Source organism: Gymnogyps californianus, chromosome 11, assembly GCF_018139145.2.
Source record: "Gymnogyps californianus isolate 813 chromosome 11, ASM1813914v2, whole genome shotgun sequence".
Taxonomy (NCBI): Eukaryota; Metazoa; Chordata; class Aves; order Accipitriformes; family Cathartidae; genus Gymnogyps; species Gymnogyps californianus.
In genome coordinates, this window is record NC_059481.1 from 3,682,741 (window position 1) to 3,703,024 (window position 20,284).

Here is a 20,284-nt window from a genome sequence, read left to right on the forward strand (position 1 = left end):
TATTGCACTGTCCGGTGGTTGGAAAAAAAAAAAAAGTTTGTGAAATAGGCTATACTGATAAGAAATATTAAGACAATGAGCTTGTTCGTTTTTTTCTTATTCATAGTATGTATAGTTTCACTTTTTTATTCAGTAAGTACCCATATATTTAAAGTTAGATCAAAAGACCTGTTGGATTCTACTAGCACTTATGTATTTTACTGATTTATCTAGTTGGGTCTTGGCATTCCACATTTTGTGAATGAGAGAATAGACTAATGAAGTCTCGTTGCTGAGAAGACTGGGAAGATTTTCCTGGTATTTACCCAAAGTTTCTTGTTTTTTCTGATACAATTCAATTTCTCTTTTTTATATTCCATGGGCTATCCAGTTTAAAAAAACACAAACAAGCAAAACAACCAAACCAAAACAACCAAAAAAACCTAACAAAAACCCAAAGCCTTATTCTCAACTTGGTAGTTTTCCAACCCGTTCTGGAGAAATGTCCCACCAGTTTAATTTTCATATGGATAATTAACAAATGGATGGAATTCCCTAAGAATAAAACTTATTTCAGCTTCTCAGATCTTTTCTTACAGTTTCTGATTATTTGCAGGTAAATGAAATTGCATTTATAAACACCTTAGAAGCTCAGAACAAACGTCATGATGTGTTGAATAAACTAAAAGAATATGAACAACGCTTAAATGAATTACAAGAAGAGCGTCAACGAAGACAAGAGGAAAAACAAGCACGTGATGAAGCAGTTCAGGTATAATATATCTGTAGTTGCAGGGTGACAATGAAATATGTATTTGTTTTTCATTTTGGCTATGCAGTCTTCATTGCTTTCTATCTTACCTCCTTTGTTCAACATTCAGGAAAGTATACTCTGTTTCTCCTTTATAATGTTTCAGCAGTAAGAGGGAGAAATGTAGTCTTAAAGCCTCTATAGCAGAGGTATTATAGATGCTGGGTAGATGATTCATGCCTGTCTTAAGCTTTTTTTAAAAAATATTTGTTACTCCATTATAAGAAAACCCTTATGTTTTTGGTAACGCTTAAAACTTTGAGAGAGGAAACAGAAAAATATTCCTTATCATATGCCTACCGTAATAATTACAGTACTTTTGTAATTATGGATCAGTGAAAACCACAATGCAAATGTGTTTGTGTTCCTGGAATCCTGGTGTGGGTTCATTTTGTTTGTTTGGTTTTTTGTCGTTTTTTTTTAATACAGCATTCCAATACTAAGTTTTCCCAGCCTCACGCATCCACTTTTTTGGCACTGTTCTCTATGTTAGAATCTAAAACATAAGTTTTCTTCTTATGTAAACTCCTTCTCCCTCTCTATATGTACCTCAGATTACCACAACTGTAGATCACCTGTGAATCCAGCTTCTGCCAGAGCTTAGTACTTAGCATTAGCAGCTGATTCTATCTCCTTGTTGAAAAATGGGGCATGTTACTGACTTCAGTGGCTCAGAAGCCATTTTTGAGACAGAAGGTACTCCAAAATGCTGGATAAAACTCTTTTTGAGAGAATATATTATTAAAAGTTTCTGGATTTCCAAGGGTTTATTGCGTTATCAGTGAGAAGTACTCTTCCAGATTGTTTATGAAAAACCTGATCTCAGTGATCCTGTTTTTTGTAGTTACTCATACTCCCTTATTCTAGAATGCAGCTTTCCTGGAATCCCTTTCCGGGATTTTGGGTGGTTTTAACTCTTTCTTGTCTCTACCATTTTTTTTTTAGTCCTTTCCTGGGTTGTGTAGGCATTAGGCTGTTCTTAGGCTGGTAGTTGAACTAGAGCAAACACTGCAGACAGGCTTTCAGTGCTAAATCCCACTTATGACCACGCTGTTCTCTCCGTATCCTTTCTGCCAGACCAAGGATCAAGCTGATGCTTCCTGCTATGCTTTTTCCGTGCACAAGTTGCTTAACAGTTGAGCAAAGCCCTATATTTTGAGGTATGCTATATAGCTTCCCCTGCTGTCCTCTATAAAATAATGTGTATTCCCCTCACAGGGGAGCTTTTCCTGCACTGTTGTGGAGCTGGATCCACTCCCAGGATAATAACTTTTTTAGCAGTTAGTGTAACTATGAACAAATAATTCCACTTCAGTGAACTGGAATTAATCATGAGAGTTCTGGCCTGTAAGTATGAATTTAATTTTATGCAAAAACTCCTCAAACACTGGAAGAATACAACACTTCATCACTACTTTACATTCACTGTAACAGTGATGGACTTTTACTATACATGGAATTGCATCATTTAAAATCACAAGGATTCTAAAAATGGTATAAAATTTCAGTATCTGTGGAAACTGAGCTGCTTCTGTTTGTCTACCTGAATAATGTCTTTATCAACCTCAAGTATTTCTCAGATCCATTCAATAAAATCTACTTGCTTCTTCCTGACACCAAATTCTGCAGATTGACCTTTAAACTCTTCGTTCCATCAAGCTTATTTTAACTTTTTAATTACAGGATCTACTAAAGATTTTTTTTTTTTTTTTTTTTAGCTTTTACTTGCCTTTCCATTTGGTAGCACTGGTACCTAGTTCAAAATGTGCAAGCTGTACTGGTACATTTTCAAATGCAACCTTAGAGGTCTTTGTAAGGAATGTCTAGCAGAACTAGTATTTGTTTTTATGATGCACTGGGTGTATTCTGTAAAACAGTTTGCATTCTTGTCGATTTAATAGTACAGTTGTAGTAAAGTATACCGTATCTTTTATTTATTTTATTAAGAAGGAAATTAATGTATTCACGCAATGCTGTTACTGAAACTTTATGCAGGAAAGAGTATGGTTACTGTGAAAACCACAGTTTTGATTATCCATTACCAAGCTACATTGCCTGTGGAGATGAAGACAGTGCAGTTAACATCATATTCACTAATATAAAATGCTGTGCATGCAACAAAAAAGTTCACTTATTTTTGTAGTTCTTTGTTTCTTGAATAAAGTATAACGTTAATGTTTTCTGCTTTTAATATGTCTGAATTTTTGTAAAGCCAATATTTAAGAATGCAAGGCCCTCATCTAACCACGTAAAAATGTTTATCATTCCAGCAAGTTTTGGTTTGTGCTAATGAAATCTCATACTGTCTCCTGAAAGGAAGATAATTTATTTGCTAGTATAGTAATGTGCGTTCACAGTGCTGGAGTTTGTGGCAGGGAGTATATTTTAAAAATGTAATTAAATATCTATTTTTCATTTATTCTGTCATACAAAACAGACTAATTTTTCAGTAAGATAAGGATTTGAAGAACACATTAAAAATCCAATTCTCCCCAGCCTTTCAGCTAAACGAAATAATCACATTTCCTCTTAGTAAAACTCACCAACTTAATGTCTAGTCATAAATGTCTTATTTAAATATAAGGTTTTAAACATGCTTTATTTTTACATTTGTTGCTGGTAGAAGTATAGCCATTCTGTCAGAAAGGTTTACAATACCATGTGTAGTTTCTTAATTAGTGAGAAAAAAGTAAAAATTGAGCAGTGAGAGAGAAATCATGTATTCAGTGATAGTGCAAAAATTGTCAAAATCCATTTTGTTTTATAACAACATTCAGATAGTTTCAGAATCATAATTTAAATATTAATATTCCATGGGAGCATATGTTATTTCTATATTACCTGTATCCTCTAGGATGTTTAAGATGTTTTCAAATACTCTCATTAATGAACTAATTTTATAAGCTTTTATAGTGGATAGACTTTTTCAAGATGAGCAAAATATACAGCCAATTAATGTGTGTCGTGATTTAACCCCAGCCGGCAACTAGGCACCACACAGCTGCTCGCTCACTCCCCCCCCCCCCCCCCCCAGGATGGGGAGGAAGAGAATTGGAAGGGTAAAAGTGAGAAAACTCATGGGTTGAGATAAGAACGGTTCAATAATTGAGATAAAATATTATAATAATATTATTATAATGATAAAAATTGTAATGAAAAGGAAAATAACAGCAAAAAAAAAAGAGAAGTAATACCCAAGAAAGACAAGTGATGCAAATGAAAAACAATTGCTCATCACCACCTGACAGATGCCCGGCCAGTCCCTGAGCAGTGGCCCCTGGCTAGCTTTCCTCCAGCTTTATATGCTGAGCATGACATCAGATGGTCTGGCATATCCCTTTGCTCAGTTGGGGTCGGCTGTCCCGGCTGTGTCCCCTCCCAGCTTCTTGTGCACCTCCAGCCTACTCACTGGTGGGGCAGAATGAGGAGCAGAAAAGGCCTTGACTCTGTGTAAGCACTGCTCAGCAATAACGAAAACATCCCTGTATTATCAACGCTGTTTTCAGCACAAATCCAAAACATAGCCTCATACTAGCTACTATGAAGAAAATTAACTCTGTCCCAGCCAAAACCAGCACGGTGTGTAGCTTAGTTCATACAACTGTGCTTTCAATCTATGTTCAAGCTTCTGAAAATACTCATATTTGCATATTATTCCTTTATCTAAGAAAAACGCAGTTCTTACTCCATCATGAAAGTAAGATAAAATTCTATAAGCAGATGTTAAAGTACAGTTTCCGTTAATTCCTTTTTGGTTTTTCCTAAAAGAAAAGTTAGAATTTACTTTTCTATGACTAGGAGCGCAAAAGAGCCCTAGAAGCAGAACGGCAAGCCCGAGTTGAGGAGCTGCTGATGAAGAGGAAAGAACAAGAAGCGCGGATTGAACAGCAGAGGCAAGAGAAAGAAAAAGCACGAGAAGACGCAGCACGGGAGAGGGCCAGGTAACTTTGCAATATTTTTGTTGATTCCCTGCCCTTCACGGTTATCCTTTCCAGCAAACTGGAGCTTCTCTTTAACAACAGTACCTTCTTAGCTCTTCAGGCTTAATATTTTAAAAAGTAACATTAATAAACCATTCCTGATGAATGGTTTGAAAGAAGAAATCAGGTGAGTAATCATAAATTCTGTAATAGATTTTTGTATTCCTTAGACACATGCACAATATAACGTGCAAGGCTGTATTTTATTATATTCACCTTAGTTTTATTGCTAACAAGACCTTTTAATAATTTGCCTTTTTCATATTTTAGCTTAGTTTTCAAAGGAAGCAAGATTAATGTCCCTGTGTTCTCCATTTCCTCCACTCTCCAGTAACTTTTGGACTTACTGGCATCAATTTGAGTTCACCTTTTTGTAGACACCAGAGATTACATTTGAGAAGCACAAAGCCGGGAAATCAGGCTTCATTAATTCTACTGCCTATGAACTACTTGGTGTTTATGTTTTTGCCCATAATCACAAGTTCCTAAAGGGGTTTTCATATGGGCTCTTCTCTCTCTTTTGAGCCAGACATGAGGTGCAGAGAGAATGAATGTTGGGTGGCATGGAGGTGTGTGAGAGAGGTTTACTTTCAAGTGTAATTCAGGAAAACTGCTTTCTGCTTATTGTTTAATTTGCCAAATTCTATTTGTATTCACCTCCTGTTATTCCCTCTTTCCCTACAGTTCCACTGCCACAAGCATTCCATAAAACCTAAACAGAAATTACATTTTTTCTATGACAAGAAGTGTTTACTAATGGTTCTTTAAACATTTTTATTGTCACATCTTGTTTTCTTCAAAGTTGTCATGAAGAGGTTTTTTCACTCCAAGTAAAATATTCAGAAATGTATTGATTACCTTCTTTCATCTTCCAAAGTCATGGGTAATTCTAGCTTGACATCATAAAGAGATTCAACTTTCAATTAGATGTTTAATGAATTGTGAATAGGATCTATGGCCTTGCCCAGGACTTCATGGACCTTTTCTCAATATATTGAGCCAAAGTCACAATGAGATAGAGTGAGTTGGAAGGAATCCTTCAGTGTCTTATTCTCATTCACAGACACTTGAGCAAGATTAGGACTACCAGGGAGAATTTTGGTTATGCTGTTTTGGGTAGGTAGACACTGCACGTGTAAGGCTTCTACATCTTTCTGAAATTTGAGGAAACCCTCACAGTGAGCAAATGTGAGATAATTGTCCCATTGACATCTTTGCCTTCTGAGGCGTTCTATGGTTAGAACTTGTCTAAAGGCTCAAGGCATGTAATTCTTTACTCTTCTTGTTTAATCGTTTTTAAATCTGCCACTTTCCTTTGTTGCACCCCATTTATTTCATTATGACATGTGAAAAACAGCAGTTTCCATTTGCCTTCTGTTAGTACTGTGTTTCAGCAAATTTCCTCTATATTTGCTACTACAGCACTCAGTTTTCAAATGCTTTGTACTTGATATTGCAGTACCGTGCTTGCATTTGGTTTTTTCCAGATGCTGATTATACAAGAGAGATTTTTTCCTTTTTTTTTTTTTTTTTTTTTTTTGATAATTTTGGGAGGAGTGGTGCCCTACAATCTGGTGATTCTGTTATGTCAGAATGGCCTCAGAGTCACTGCATCTCCTTAATAACAGTTCTGAGGTTTCTCTAACGTAGTAGAATTAAAGGAGGATTCAAAGTGTCCTGGTTTAGAAGTTGAGGGAGAGATGAGCTTGACAGGAAGCTGGCTGTACTGTACCTTCCATCTTGGACTTCGGCATATTTCGGTGGAACCTCAGGGTATCATTTGGTGTTTTGTTTTGTTCGGTTTTTTCCTGCTGCTAGGATTTGACTGTTATCCTGAAGATTTAATACTTGCTGGAATGAGTAATTTTTGGAATATCTGCTTAAAATTTTTTCAGTATAAGCTTTACCATGTGCATCTGGTGGTGATTAAAGCATCTGTATGAAAGGAATAGTGTACTTAAAACTGACTTTAAAAGCCCCTCTGCCCGTATGGTACATTAACTTGATTCCAGTAAGGTTTTCGATGTAATTTCAGAGTATTTTATATTCCAGAGAGTTGAAATCCGTAATACGGAAAATTTTGTTCTTGTCAATAGAAATCATAAAACTGTATAATGTAACCTAAGCATGTAAAAAGCATGCTTTTCAGAAGGGCTTGTACAGGAATAATGTTGATGCTCTATAAATTGAAACTTCAGAATTTTGTTTCAAATACTATTAATCCAAAGCATGCAATGAAATTAATTTGTCATAGTTTGTAGGATTAAACAAATATTTAAAAATGCATACTGAAAGAAATAGCTAAAATAAGCTTTGGGTTTGGGTCATGTGTTAGTTGTGATTTGTTTCAGCTCGTGGTGTGAGTCAGGAGCTCCTTAAAGCAAAAACAAAGACTGTAGTTCAGTCTGTCTTTATGTACCTCAGGGGAGATAGCACATAAACTACCTAATGCTTCTCATCCATCATCTCTTCCTCACCCTCCCTCCACGCCCACGGTGATTGGAAGAGTTCAGTTATACTTTCTGAAAGAACAGTTGTGTGTAGTGTTTATCATTAGACTTACTTCCTCCCCCGTCTTCTTTCCTATCTGCTTTTATATTTTCTGTGGCTTTTTGTTTTAAAATGTTACTTTATCTGAGCCTTCTACTTTTACTGAAATGACTTTGTTTTTTCTATGAGTTTTCTGTTTAAAGAAACCAGATAAACAAGAAATCCACACAAAACAAAAACCACTGCAGTTTGGATAATATTCTTTACGTTATCCTTTCCAGTTTTGTCACTCAAACTACTTTAATTTTAGAATGCCTTTTAAAAAGATGGCTAATGGCTTTGAATGACTTCTTCATTGTTCAGTTTTACTCAAAGCTTTCGTTACTTCTTTTGGCCCTTCACAGCTGCCAGACTTCGAGGAGAAGTGTTTCTCTCCCATCCCAATTCTTTTTGTACAAACAGCATGAGTAGCTGACTTCCTTCCTTTTTAGGGTTTAATAGCTCTGTTGGCTTACTGATGACTAGTAAGTTGTTCTTGATGAAACTGTTATCTGCAGGTTTCTGCTTAATAGTTATAGTAACAGATGAAGTTATACCTCTTGTTCTTGTCTCAGACAGGAAAAAAAAAATCTTAATCTGTTCAATACGGTGATGCTTAGGGGATTCACAGGCTCTTACTGACGTCCACGTGTATGACAGCTGTGCTTTGGCACTTTGCTGGGGAGGGGAAGGAGAGTTGCTAAAAGTGAAGAGGACAACTGAAGTTTGAGGGATGATTCAGTTTTTGGAAGAGAGATGTAGGGCAGACAGGTTCAGTGAGCAAAATAGACTGGAGTTACGTACAGAAGGTGACAGTGAGATAAATGCCTAATCTTTTGCTCTCCTTTGGTATCTTGAACATTTAGAATTGCAATATTCTAGAACATCAATTTATCACTCCTGACTGTATCATTTGAAGTTGGTTAGAGTTTTATCTATAAGTTTATATATTCAGACTTCCACTGATCATCAGTTTTATTAAATGCACTGCCCTCATTGCTGTATGGTTTTTCTTCGGTTTGCCATTGTACTCCTCCCCTTTGGTTCACTGACTATAGCCACTGGCTGAAGAATGCTAATGGTGACAGGGTATCACATTCATCATTATTTTTTTGCATCGTGTTGACTGTCATTGCTCTGGTTTGGGCTGAGGTATGATCCCGGTTCTGCTACAAATGTTCAAGTGTCTGCCTTTATTAAATCATTGAAATTAAAACATCTGTATTCTCTGTTAACTAAGTTGCTTTTTGTTGTCTTTCTTTTCTACTGAGCCATCTTCAGCTTCCTTTTTTGGGGTGCTTGTTCTCCATTTCAAACATATTAGTCAATATTATGCATGCTTTATATTATTACAAGTTTTCCCTGTATTTATTGTCTTTTGGTTAGAGATCGAGAAGAGAGGTTGGCAGCTCTTACTGCAGCTCAACAAGAAGCCATGGAAGAACTACAGAAGAAGATTCAACTGAAGGTATAAAAGGATACTTAAAACTTTAGTTTAAAAATACATCAACAATATAGAATTTCTGCAAAATTATTTTCTGTATGTATGTTTTATTTGGTGAAGATATTACAGTGCACTATACAGTGTCCTGAATTACATAAGTTTACAAGAGATTTTTATTTAGACTATTGCATTAAGAGGAGGACCTTGCTGTATAACATACACTGTGTAGCTTGGAAAGAACAGGACTGAGCTCTGTGGAATTCATTAATGTCAAAGCTTTGAACATGAGAACAAGTAAACCTGTACTTTCCAAGAGAAGTCGAAGTCATTTTGAATTAAATTGTGAGGAAAATCAGTATGTAAAAATTCACACTGTTTAGTGAAGACAGTTTACCAAACAGTCACACAAGGTGCTATCTAAAGGTATTGAAATTGATGCCGCCAAGTGTGGCATGCTATTTCCTTTTGTTTCATGAAGGGCTCCAGTTATTTCATAAGGATCTAGCCCCTTGTAGTTCACCTGTTCAGCTGAATTGACTGTCCAGTGGAGAACCAAGGTATCAGGAGTTTTGAAGAGATAGCCACTATTTTTCAAGAGATGTAAAGACTTCTAAAATGATTAATTATATTTTTAAGGTTCTGAGGTGGAACTATGTATTAAAGTTTTGATTAATGATAAATAATGTAAATTTTTATTTTAGGATGGTTTATGTATATGTACAAATAATTGTTCATTTCAGTGTTATTCTTTGCTGTGATCCCAGTCTGAAGCACCATAGCTACATTTACTTGTACTGTAAAATGCAGGTTTTTTTATTAAATACAGGTTCATACCCCAGCCTCTGATTTTAAGTAATAGTTGAGAGTTTGTTCCGTTCTCATGATGGTTAGGTATGAAAACTCTCTGAAAGAATCCAGTGAACTGTGTCTGCTACTGCAGATAAATAACAAGTAATTTATTTTACTTTAATTTGTACTTTATGGTTTCATATCTGTCAGTGAAAACAGCATTACATAAGTTACATATTTGTAGAATTGGAAGTTGAACTTGTGTTCTGTACTAGAGTGTTTCATTAAGAACAAAACCAGAACTGAGATGTTAAATGTAACAAAAAGATTTACAGAAGGGTTTGCAACAGATTATTAATTGATAATCACCTATAAAACAAAAATAGTGCTGATCGATTTTTAAATCATAGCATAATGTTAAAATGTCTATGATGTGTGGTGACTTCTAATGCCTTTCAGAAATAAAAAATAGTTTCAATTTAACAGAAGTTCATCCTAACTGTACGATATTTGGTAATTCCCAATATTTCTTTGCACAGTTTAATTCCATTTGCTGTAATTCAATGTATTTTTTCTTTGTTGCTTTCATTATTTTCCATTCAGCATGATGAAAGTATTAGAAGGCACATGGAACAAATTGAACAAAGAAAAGAGAAGGCAGCTGAATTAAGTAGTGGAAGACATGCTAATACTGATTACGCACCAAAACTTACACCATACGAACGAAAAAAACAGTGCTCATTATGCAATGTAATGGTAAGTTGGATAGAGGGAATACCGTCAGAATTGCAAGGCCAATCTAAGCCTTGAAGCTACAAATTATGCTTCATTCACAGATGAGAATACTGCACATCTCCTGTGTCCCTGCTCTGCTCTTGTAAAGTGCACCTTATTTCAGATTCTTCTGTCTATAAATCAGGTGGTTTAGGGAAGATTTGAAAGAACTGTAGAGTTGTAGGTAGAATGGAGAGTGTGGACAGTACTCAGTTATTAGTTGTCTCTTCTAAGAAAAGCAAGAATTCAGGAGCATCAAATGAAGGTAGTTAAAAGCTAGATTTAAAGCAAAGTAAAGAATGTGGTTCTTTACATAGCAGGTAGCTGAGCTGTGAACACCTTGTTATAAGATCCTGTGGGTATTTGAATTTAATGTGAGTTTAGGGGATGATTGGACAAGTTTCATTGGACTGAAATTTACTGAAGGTTACTAGATACAGAGAAACCACATCAAGCTCAAGAAGTTCTTGAACTGAATTTCATTGGAGGCTTAAAAGTGGTGTAAGGGAGAATCAGTGTTCACTTTGTCTCTTCTTTTACTTTTCCTTAGGTATCTTATTTTTTGGTCACTGTTGGAAGCCAAATACTTTGCTAGGCAGGCCTCCAATCTCAACAGGGTTTCTATTCTTGTGTCCGCCGTTCCATGTGTCCCAGGAATGGTGGAGGAAGAGGAAGCCATACAGTCGCTGAGTAGGAAGCAGGGAGATCTGTTCTTGTTGATAACTGGTTTTACTGATTTACAAAGACTATGCATTATTGAATAAAGCCTTATATCCTACTTAAGCATTATTTCTCTTTAATTGCTGAATTAAACAAGATTGCATGGGATCACTTCAGGCAGTGCTAGAACAGAAACTCAGGTTCAGCGGACTGGAGTCTTGTATATTCAGTAATCATGCATTTCAGAATATATGAAGTTAGATTGAAGTGAAAATGAGATGAGAAGCCAAGATTATTTTTAATCTCTTATACTGCTGGCTATCAAATCATTATGTAATTTACTCTTAAGTCCTGCATAAAAGATGTTTACGTAAATGACGTTGAGGAATAAAGTACTGTGCTTGAAGTTCTGAACATACTCCTGACAAATTGTCATATATTATGTTATATTAAAATACTGTTATTTATAGATTACGGAATTATCGAGGAAAAAAATTACTATTAAGTCATTGTCATTACAGATTTCATCAGAAGTATACCTTTTTAGCCACATTAAAGGGAAAAAACACCAACAAGCTGTGAGAGAAAACAGCAGTATACAAGGACGAGAGCTTTCAGATGAAGAAGTGGTAAGTTTTGTAATATTTTTTTCTATATTACTTCTAGTTTTAAATGCCATCCAGCTGAGTAGCCTGAGAAAGTCTTGAAAATTCTTATAACGGAATTGAACAAGAATATTTGTGTTAGCATGGGAATAATAGTGCCTTTTTGAATATAGACTACCAATGGAAAGGAACAAAAGAAATGGTGGATTCAAATATTTCAGGCAATTATCATTTGAAATAGCTTGTGTATAAAATGTGACTAATTATTTTTCTATTAATCCAAAGGCGTTTTTCATCTCACTATATTTATCTTTTCATCATAAAAATATGATGTGTTGCAGGTGTCTGCATTTTGCCATTTTGCCTTTGTTTTGTTTGTTTGTTTTTGTTTGTTTGTTTTGTTGTTCCTTCCTGTTGCTTAAAATATCTTAGTCCTTTTTTAGGTTATCAGATGTGCTATCCTGTGCATCAAGGTCAATAATGCTGAAAATTGTAGTGCTAAATTACTTTAAAATATAAGCTTGGAAACACTTCGCAAGTATTAGAGTTGCTAGAAAGAACAATAATAAGTTTTTCAGTAGCTTCTTTAGAAGAATTGGCGTGATTTTTAGGAAGCATTGCGGGCATTTTATACTAAATCAAGAAACTATGCTGTTTTGAAGAAAAGACTTCTGAATGGTTGTCTTAATTTCTCATTGCTGCTGCCTGAGTTGAACTACGGTATTGTCAAGGCCTTTTCTATGAGACAAATTATAACAGTCAGACTTTGAGTTCTGTCTTATCCAAAAAATTTATGAATGCCCATGTCTTATACCTGTCAGATATTAGGAGGAAATCCTGTACAAGCCAATTCTCCAGAACAGATTCAGATTTAACTTCATTGTGTTCAGAAATCTGTTTCCAGCCAAGTTGATTCAAATGACACTGCTCGGTACTTCTAATTTTTGGCTGTATCCTTCTTTCCTTTGCAGTTCTTGTTACTATTGTTATTTGTTGAAATCTTCTCTTTGTTTACAGCTTCTTACATCCAGTAGTAACCTCTTTTTTTTTTTTTTTTTTTTTTTTTTTTTTTTTTTCATTTTTAAAAAGCTTTGGAGAGTTAAGTCTCGGAGGTACTGAAATCCACAGAGGTGGTTATCACTGGAAAAACAGAAAAAGAAAATTGGAGAGATATAGTAGTCTGGAGGAATACATTTTTGCTGAGTTGCAGTTTGCCTACCCCTTCCTAACTGTAATGAAAGTACATAAACTATCTTTTCAGTTTCTTTTTTCCTCTTTTACAGTGGTTAGCGGAAGTTGTATGGGTTTGGATTTGGCTTTAGATGCCAGGTTTACCTAATTGGATATATGGGAGAAGGCTTCATACTGCATCTGTTTTCCTAGAAATACAAGCTGTGAGATTTCCCAGAATCTTTCATGTTGGTACACGTACCAAAGTGTGGGCAATCTATAATATTGAAATTTTCTTGTATCTATCTAGCCTTTGCTTCTGTCTGTCTAGCCACTGGTAATTGAACTATGGTTCTTGCTGGGCAGCTGTCTCAGATGAATATGGAGGAAAACAGTGAACTAGATTTTCTTTTGACTGGGTGTTACACGCTATTCGCAACATCTAATTTGATAGCTTAACAATTCCAGCTCTCAGAAAAAGGGATCACGTTATAACGGCTGCATTTGTGCCCAGTTGGTGAAAAAGAAGTTCCACTAGAGGGCACAGATATCTTGATTATTGTGGTGTCCAACATCATATGTTTAAATCCAGTGTTTTTCAGCAAAACATTTCGATGTGAACTTAAGACCAAGATTAAAGTTAAATGTATGGGATTTCTTGAATGCATACTTAGTGCAGGAACAAAAGGAGAGAACAATTTCAACTGAATGAACAGCTTGATGATTACAATAGCAGATTTAAATATCCTTAATCAAGATGGTGCATAGTATTTGGCATACTGGCAACGTGTGGATACTTCCATTGTTAGATATTTAATGTATTATTTATAGCTATATTTTAATTAGTCCGAGTATACAATTCTGAACTATACTATTGGAATCTGAAATTTCCTTGCCCTGAGGCCCTCTCTGGTTTGGTTTTTTTTTTTCCAAAGAGCAGTAATGAGATATACATGCTAGAGATATGGTCACTGTAAAGTAGAAAAGCAATTCTATTTATCAGAGCAATCTGCTTTGTGTACCTCTTTATTCAGTATGCATAGTTAATGCCAGACTTTGCCTCCCCCACAACTAAAGCATTCATTAACTTTAGTTAAGTTTTGAAATACTTCAGCAAAAATTTCCAAAGTATTATATAGAAGTAAAACTGTATTCCAGGGAAGCATTATAATATTCATAGTTACTTATTCATCACTGTTTTCAATTTTTCAGTCAGTGAAGGTATCTGTAGTGAGAACACACTGGTACTACTTAAAGTTATTACTTGTCATCTGTGATGTCTTTAGATTATATACATCTTGTCTGTGACCCTTCTTCTTTGACATAAAAGATTTTATTTCTATCACCTTTGACCTAATAAAATTTCACCTTTAACCTTATGCACTTGACACCTCAGATAACTTACTCTTGATCTTTGACTCATTTTGTGTTAAGCCTGTTAAGTATAATAGGTAGCTACCTAGAAAGAGAGCTTTTTTTTTTTTAATTGTAATCTGACCATAGAATTTCTTTATTATTACTTGAAATATGTTTATTTTGACCGTATTGGTATCACAGAAGTTAAGATTTTATCTCCTTAAGACTTTGGAAACTGATTTAAGTAAGTGATTATATAATATGTCTTCATACAGTAAGGATTTTTGTTGGTTCATTTGACTGTAAGCAAAAAGTTAAAAGCTGTACTGAATGATCATTGGCACTAATTTCTCTGGGCCAGGTGGATGCTAGTAGTTGATCTTGCCAGATATGAAAGAAACTATTGTATTCTAGGTTTTTTCCCTTTGCTATAGCATCTATAGGTTCTGTAATTTTACAGACATTTTCAGAGATAAAAGTAGACTTCATGTTGGAGCAGTTTTCCATTGTTCTGGAATTAAGCATATATTGTGCAAGAGCTGACAGCTAGTATTAGATCATCAATAAGATGAATTCACTTATAGATGCGATATATTTGGTGAAACTCACAAAGAAAATAGTTTTGTTATGAATGAAGATACTAAAAATGAAAAAGCATGAAGTTATTTCTAAGAGTGTATGACAGCTTCATTTCATCTCAGCTTTTTGGGTTTTCTTCATTTGGGTATTTATTAGTCTCCAGCTGAAAAGGATGTAGATTTCTCTTAAAGCAAAAATCTATTGATTTTGAAACAGTGGGTATCATGTGAAAGCAAATTAAGTTCTATTCACATTTTTTACTTCCTTTTTAACTTTTCTTTTGTCCGGTCTCTTATAAATACATTCATTCATGTAGATGGCAAAACTCTTTCAGCAGGGTAGGCTTCAAGCTAAAAGTTCTCTTTCCTTCATTATATTTCTGAAACTTGCAATGCTATCACTGTCCCACATCATCTCACCGTTATCTTCAGTGCAGTAACAATGTTCTGTCTATGTTTTCTCTCTCTGCTTAAATGCATGTCTTCTTCCATCAAACTTACAGCTTTACCCTCTTTTTACATTGCTATTTTCTGTGCTATTGATTTCCTGTCCCCTCTCTTAATATTCATATTACTTTCAGTTCAGCAAAAGATGTAAACAGTGTATGAAGTTTGGTTTCATTGGCTTCACTGGAATCAATTAGTATGTTTGAAGTTATGACTAATTATTTTGAGGAATCAAAGCCTGTGTGACACAACGGGCTTTTGACACAAAGGCCGTCACAGAAAAGGTGTCTACTGAAAGCCATAAGACAACACATGGTGATTTCATTAGACTGAGGAGTTTCTGCAAGGACCTTGTAGATGTTTGCTCCCACCTGTAGCTCCTAGATTCTTTATTCATTTTTATGCCACTCTGCTCTCCCTTTTTTCTTTGCCTTTCTTGTCTATCCTAGAAATACACATAACATCAGTAATCCTTATAGCTTGCTTCCTTTGAACCATTGTCCTATCTCTTGTCTGTATCTCCTGTCATTTAAATACCATGGTTTAAAGACACATTTGGAGTATAAATCATGTAATTCCATGCAGTCTATGAATGTTTCTAATAAGTGTAAAGTACTTCTAAAAACATATGAAATAGATAACTTGGCAGGGGTTTGGTTAATTTATATAAGGTGCATGCGAGAATTTTATGTATTCCAAAGCAGGATGGAGGAGTATTAATGAACCTTTGTTTGCATATGTGAAAAATGTGCTTTTTTTTTATCAGGGAAGAAAACTGACTCTATTGTCATGATATAAATGAAACAAAGAACTTCTTAGAGGTGTATTTAGATCAAATGAAAATGTAATCCCGTGATGGAGCAAAGAGATTGTTGTTGCCTGAAGACTGACAGCGTTAAAATGTGAGGATTTATAGAAAGACATGGTTGGTTGAGCCCACCCACATTCCTTTTAAAAAACCCCAGATAGTCAGTGACTAAAGCTTACTCTATAGTGTGGATTGTCAAGTTGGCTGGGGTTGCAGTGCAAGCCTTTTCTGGCATAGGTCTGTCTAGATTGTAGCAGGATCTGATTTACAACGTGCATAACCGTGCTGGCAAGTTCCCCTGGTACAGACACTATTACACTGGCAGGATTGCGCTTTTGCCAGGATGTGGTGAGAGGCTGCCTGAGAAAGCAGAGTTGTGCTGGTAGAAGTTCTGTTCCAGCCATGTAAGGTTTATAGCTAGCACAACACACAAGAAAAGTTGATGCTCATACGAGTTTGAATTTCTAAAAGCTTTTTAGAGGCGAGGGGTTGTTTTTCTTTAAGAAATTGAGCTGTTTTCTCAAAGTTGTGTGCTGCTTCCATTATTTCTTACAGAGGAAATTACTGAGGGAAAGAGATGTGGGAATGTTTTCATGCCTGACCTTTGCTCTTTTTCCTCTCTATTTACAAGGAGCTTTCTTGTCTAGAGACATGGTGATGCCTGGACTTTGCTAATTTTTTTTTTTAATTCACTATGTTTTCATTAAAATTAAATTATATATAATTATTGTTTATTGCTTCAGCCTTAGCAGTATTGGGAAAAATGCTTTTTGTTTTCCCTTCTGAATCAGAGTGTTTTCAAGTTCTTCTATTTAAATGAAGAATAGTATCCTATGAACTCCTTTGGTAACCTGAAAGATATGATTACGCAAAATGGAAAATAATAGCATTAAAGATGAACAGTTTTTTCATTTCATCTCATAGAGGAGTTTGAGGTATTTATACCTGTGGGTATGTGGTCTTTTAAAAATTGTTATGCAAGATTAATAGTTCTCTTTTTTTCTTCTTGAACATTCGTGTGTATGTTACATGTCTATTTGTACTCATAGAATCATCGAATCATAGAATGGTTTGGGTTGGAGGGGTTAAAGATCATCTAGTTCCAACCCCCATGCCACGGGCACGGACACCTTCCACCAGGTGGACCAGGTTGCTCAAAGCCCCATCCAGCCTGACCTTGGATCCACTTCCAGGTTTGGGGCATCCACAGCCTCTCTGGGCAACCTGTGCCAGTGCCTCAGTACCCTCATAGTAAGAACTTCTTCCTTACATCTAATCTGAATCTACCCTCTTTCAGTTTAAAGCCATTACCCCTTGTCCTATCACTACCTGCCCTTGTAAAAAGTCCCTCTCCACCTTTCTCGTAGGCCCCCTTTAGGTACTGGAAGGCTGCTATAAGGTCTCCCTTGAGCCTTCGCTTCTCCAGGCTGAACAACCCCAACTCTCTCAGCCTGTCTTCACAGGAGAGGTGCTCCAGCCCTCTGATCATCTTCATGGCCCTCCTCTGGACTCAGTCCAACAGGTCTATGTCCTTCTTATGTTGGGGGCCCCAGAGCTGAACACAGTACTCCAGGTGGGCTCTCACGGGAGCAGAGAAGAGGGACAGAATCACCTCCCTCGACCTGCTGGACACGCTTCTTTTAACGCAGCCCAGGATACGGTTGGCTTTCTGGGCTGCGAGTGCACATTGCTGGGTCATGTTGAGCTTCTCGTCAACCAACACTCCCAAGTCCTTCTCCACAGGGCTGCTCTCAATCCACTGATCACCCAGCCTGTATTTGTGCTTGGGATTGCCCTGACCCATGTGCAGGACCTTGCACTTGGCTTAGTTGAACTTCATGAGGTTCACATGGGCCCACCTCTCGAGCCTGTCAGGGTCCCTCTGGACGGTATCCTTTCCCTCCAGCCTGTCGACTGCACCACACAGCTTGGTGTTGTTGGCAAATTTGCTGAGGGTGCACTCAATCCCACTGTCCATGTTGCCGACAAAGACGTTAAACAGCGCCGGACCCAATACCGACCCCTGAGGAACGCCACTCGTCACTGCTCTCCACTCAGACATCAAGCCGGTGACCGCAACCCTTTGCGTGCGACCATCCAGCCAATTCCTTATCCACCGAGTGGTCCATCCGTCAAATCCACGTCTCTCCAATTTAGAGACAAGGATGTCATGTGGGACAGTGTCAAATGCTTTGGACTAGTCCAGGAAGATGACGTCAGTTGCTCTTCCCTTATCCACCAATGCTGTAACCCTGTCATAGAAGGCCACCAAACTTGTCAGGTACAATTTGCCCTTAGTGAAGCCATGTTGGCTGTCACCAGTCACCTCCTTATTTTCCATGTGCCTTAGCGTAGTTTCCAGGAGGATCCGCTCCATGATCTTGCCGGGCACAGAGGTGAGACTGACTGGCCTGTAGTTCCCTGGGTCTTCCTTTTTTTCCCTTCTTAAAAATGGGGGTTATGTTTCCCCTTTTCCAGTCAGTGGGAACTTCACCGGACTGCCATGACTTCTCAAATATGATGGACAGTGTCTTAGCCAATTCATCTGCCAGTTCCCTCAGGACCCACAGATGCATCTCATCAGGTCCCATGGACTTGTGCACCTTCAGGTTCCTTAGATGGTCTTGAACCTGATCTTCTCCTACAGTGGGTGGTTCTTCATTCTCCCAGTCCCTGCCTTTGCCTTCTGCGACTTGGGCGGTGTGGCTGGAGCACTTGCCGGTGAAAACTGAGGCAAAAAAGTCCTTGAATACCTCAGCCTTCTCCATACCCTGGGTAACTGGGTCTCCCGTTTCCTTCCAGAGAGGGCCCACATTTTCCCTGGTCTTCCTTTTATCACCGATGTACCTATAGAAGCTTTTCTTGTTGCCCTTGACGTCCCTGGCCAGATTTAATTCTATCAGGGCTTTAGCTTTCCTAACCTGATCCCTGGCTGCTCAGACAATTTATCTGTATTCCTCGCAGGCTACCTGTCCTTGCTTCCACCCTCTGTAGGCTTCTTTTTTGTGTTTGAGTTTGTCCAGGAGCTCCTGTTCATCCATACAGGCCCCCTGGCGTTTTTGCCTGACTTCCTCTTTGTTGGGATGTGTTGCTCCTGAGCTTGGAGAAGGTGATCCTTGAATATTAACCAGCTTTATTGTGCCTCCCTTCCCTCCAGGGCTGTATCCCATGGTACTCTACCAAGAAGATCCCTAAGAGGCCAAAGCCTGCTCTCCTGAAGTCCAGGGTACTGTGTTGCCAAGTCTGTTTTTAGCCACCTTTATTTATTCTGAGTTTCACTCTAACTAATGAAAGTCCTTAGCATTCAGTTTTAAGCTCTTCTCTTGTGTTTGATTATTCAAGGCTCTGGACTAAGGCTTTCATGTGAGTCTGATTTTTTTGACTATGAACTCTGTGTGCCTAATGTTTGCAGCCTGGGTCTTATTCTGGTGTATGTTTGCACTTAAGTCTCTTTTGAACATTTAAATGATCAGTTATGACCATTACAGTACAAGGAGATGATCTTGACTCAGCTCAGGTGGTATGTAACACTTAAGTCATTTCTGGGTAGTACAGTGGTGCATACAGTTTGGTCATATGTTGAACAATATTCCTGTTTTTTATCCACAGAGTTACGGAATATAGACTTCATTGTAAATTCTTTTTTTTTCTTGGCGTCTGATTATGGTTTTCCAACAGTAGCCCATTTTTCTTCTCTTGCTCAGTGGAAGCAATCTGTAAATCACCTACAAACAAGAACTCCCCTTCCCAATAAAGCCTCAGGTTCCGGCTGAGTTTGCTTTACTCAATTTTTCTTTTTTCCTGAGGAAGGGAGAATTTCTTTCAAGAGGGGTTGTGTGTTGCTAGAGGAATGGAATTAGGCCAAGCATTTGTGGTCCATTTTTGTTTATGGATGTTTCATACCTGTTGGATACCTGTGGTCCTTTCAGCACAGGAACTCTGGCCTTGTAATTCTGCTGTGAATACATTTGTCCTAGAAGAAGCTGTCGTGAACGATCATGTAATTATAAAGTTTAATCCATGATGATGCAGTTTGCAGAAGGTCTCTCAGTACGCTATACATCAATTCTAGTTTTTTGTACTTTGCACAGCAATAGCTTCTTACCTTTAATATATTATAAAGTGTTGTTTTTCTTGGCAAAAATGTACATGATTAATTGTTTATTGGCTGTGTCTTTAATTGTGATAGATCGTTCCCAACAGCTGCACCCTTCCTCCTTTTGGCTTGGATATCTTGAATATTCACAGCCAGTAAGAAAAACTACTGCTGGCAGGGCCAACTGCACTCTCATTTCCCACTTTCTCTTACTTGCCCTTGCAGCCAGATGATAATGTCAGTGCCTTCCAGCTTTCT

The 20,284-nt window shown here is 37.2% G+C and overlaps 1 protein-coding gene across 2 annotated transcripts in view; it reads left to right on the forward strand.

Annotated features, from left to right (window-relative positions):
• Positions 1–20,284, forward strand: part of SCAPER (S-phase cyclin A associated protein in the ER) — a 169,124-nt gene that overhangs the window by 48,984 nt on the left and 99,856 nt on the right. For both annotated transcript variants that reach the window (XM_050903319.1, XM_050903320.1), the window contains exons 15-19: positions 596–751; positions 4,589–4,731; positions 8,686–8,767; positions 10,136–10,288; positions 11,488–11,595. In XM_050903319.1, the coding sequence (XP_050759276.1) occupies positions 596–751; positions 4,589–4,731; positions 8,686–8,767; positions 10,136–10,288; positions 11,488–11,595 (642 nt within the window). The remainder of the gene's footprint in view (positions 1–595; positions 752–4,588; positions 4,732–8,685; positions 8,768–10,135; positions 10,289–11,487; positions 11,596–20,284) is intronic.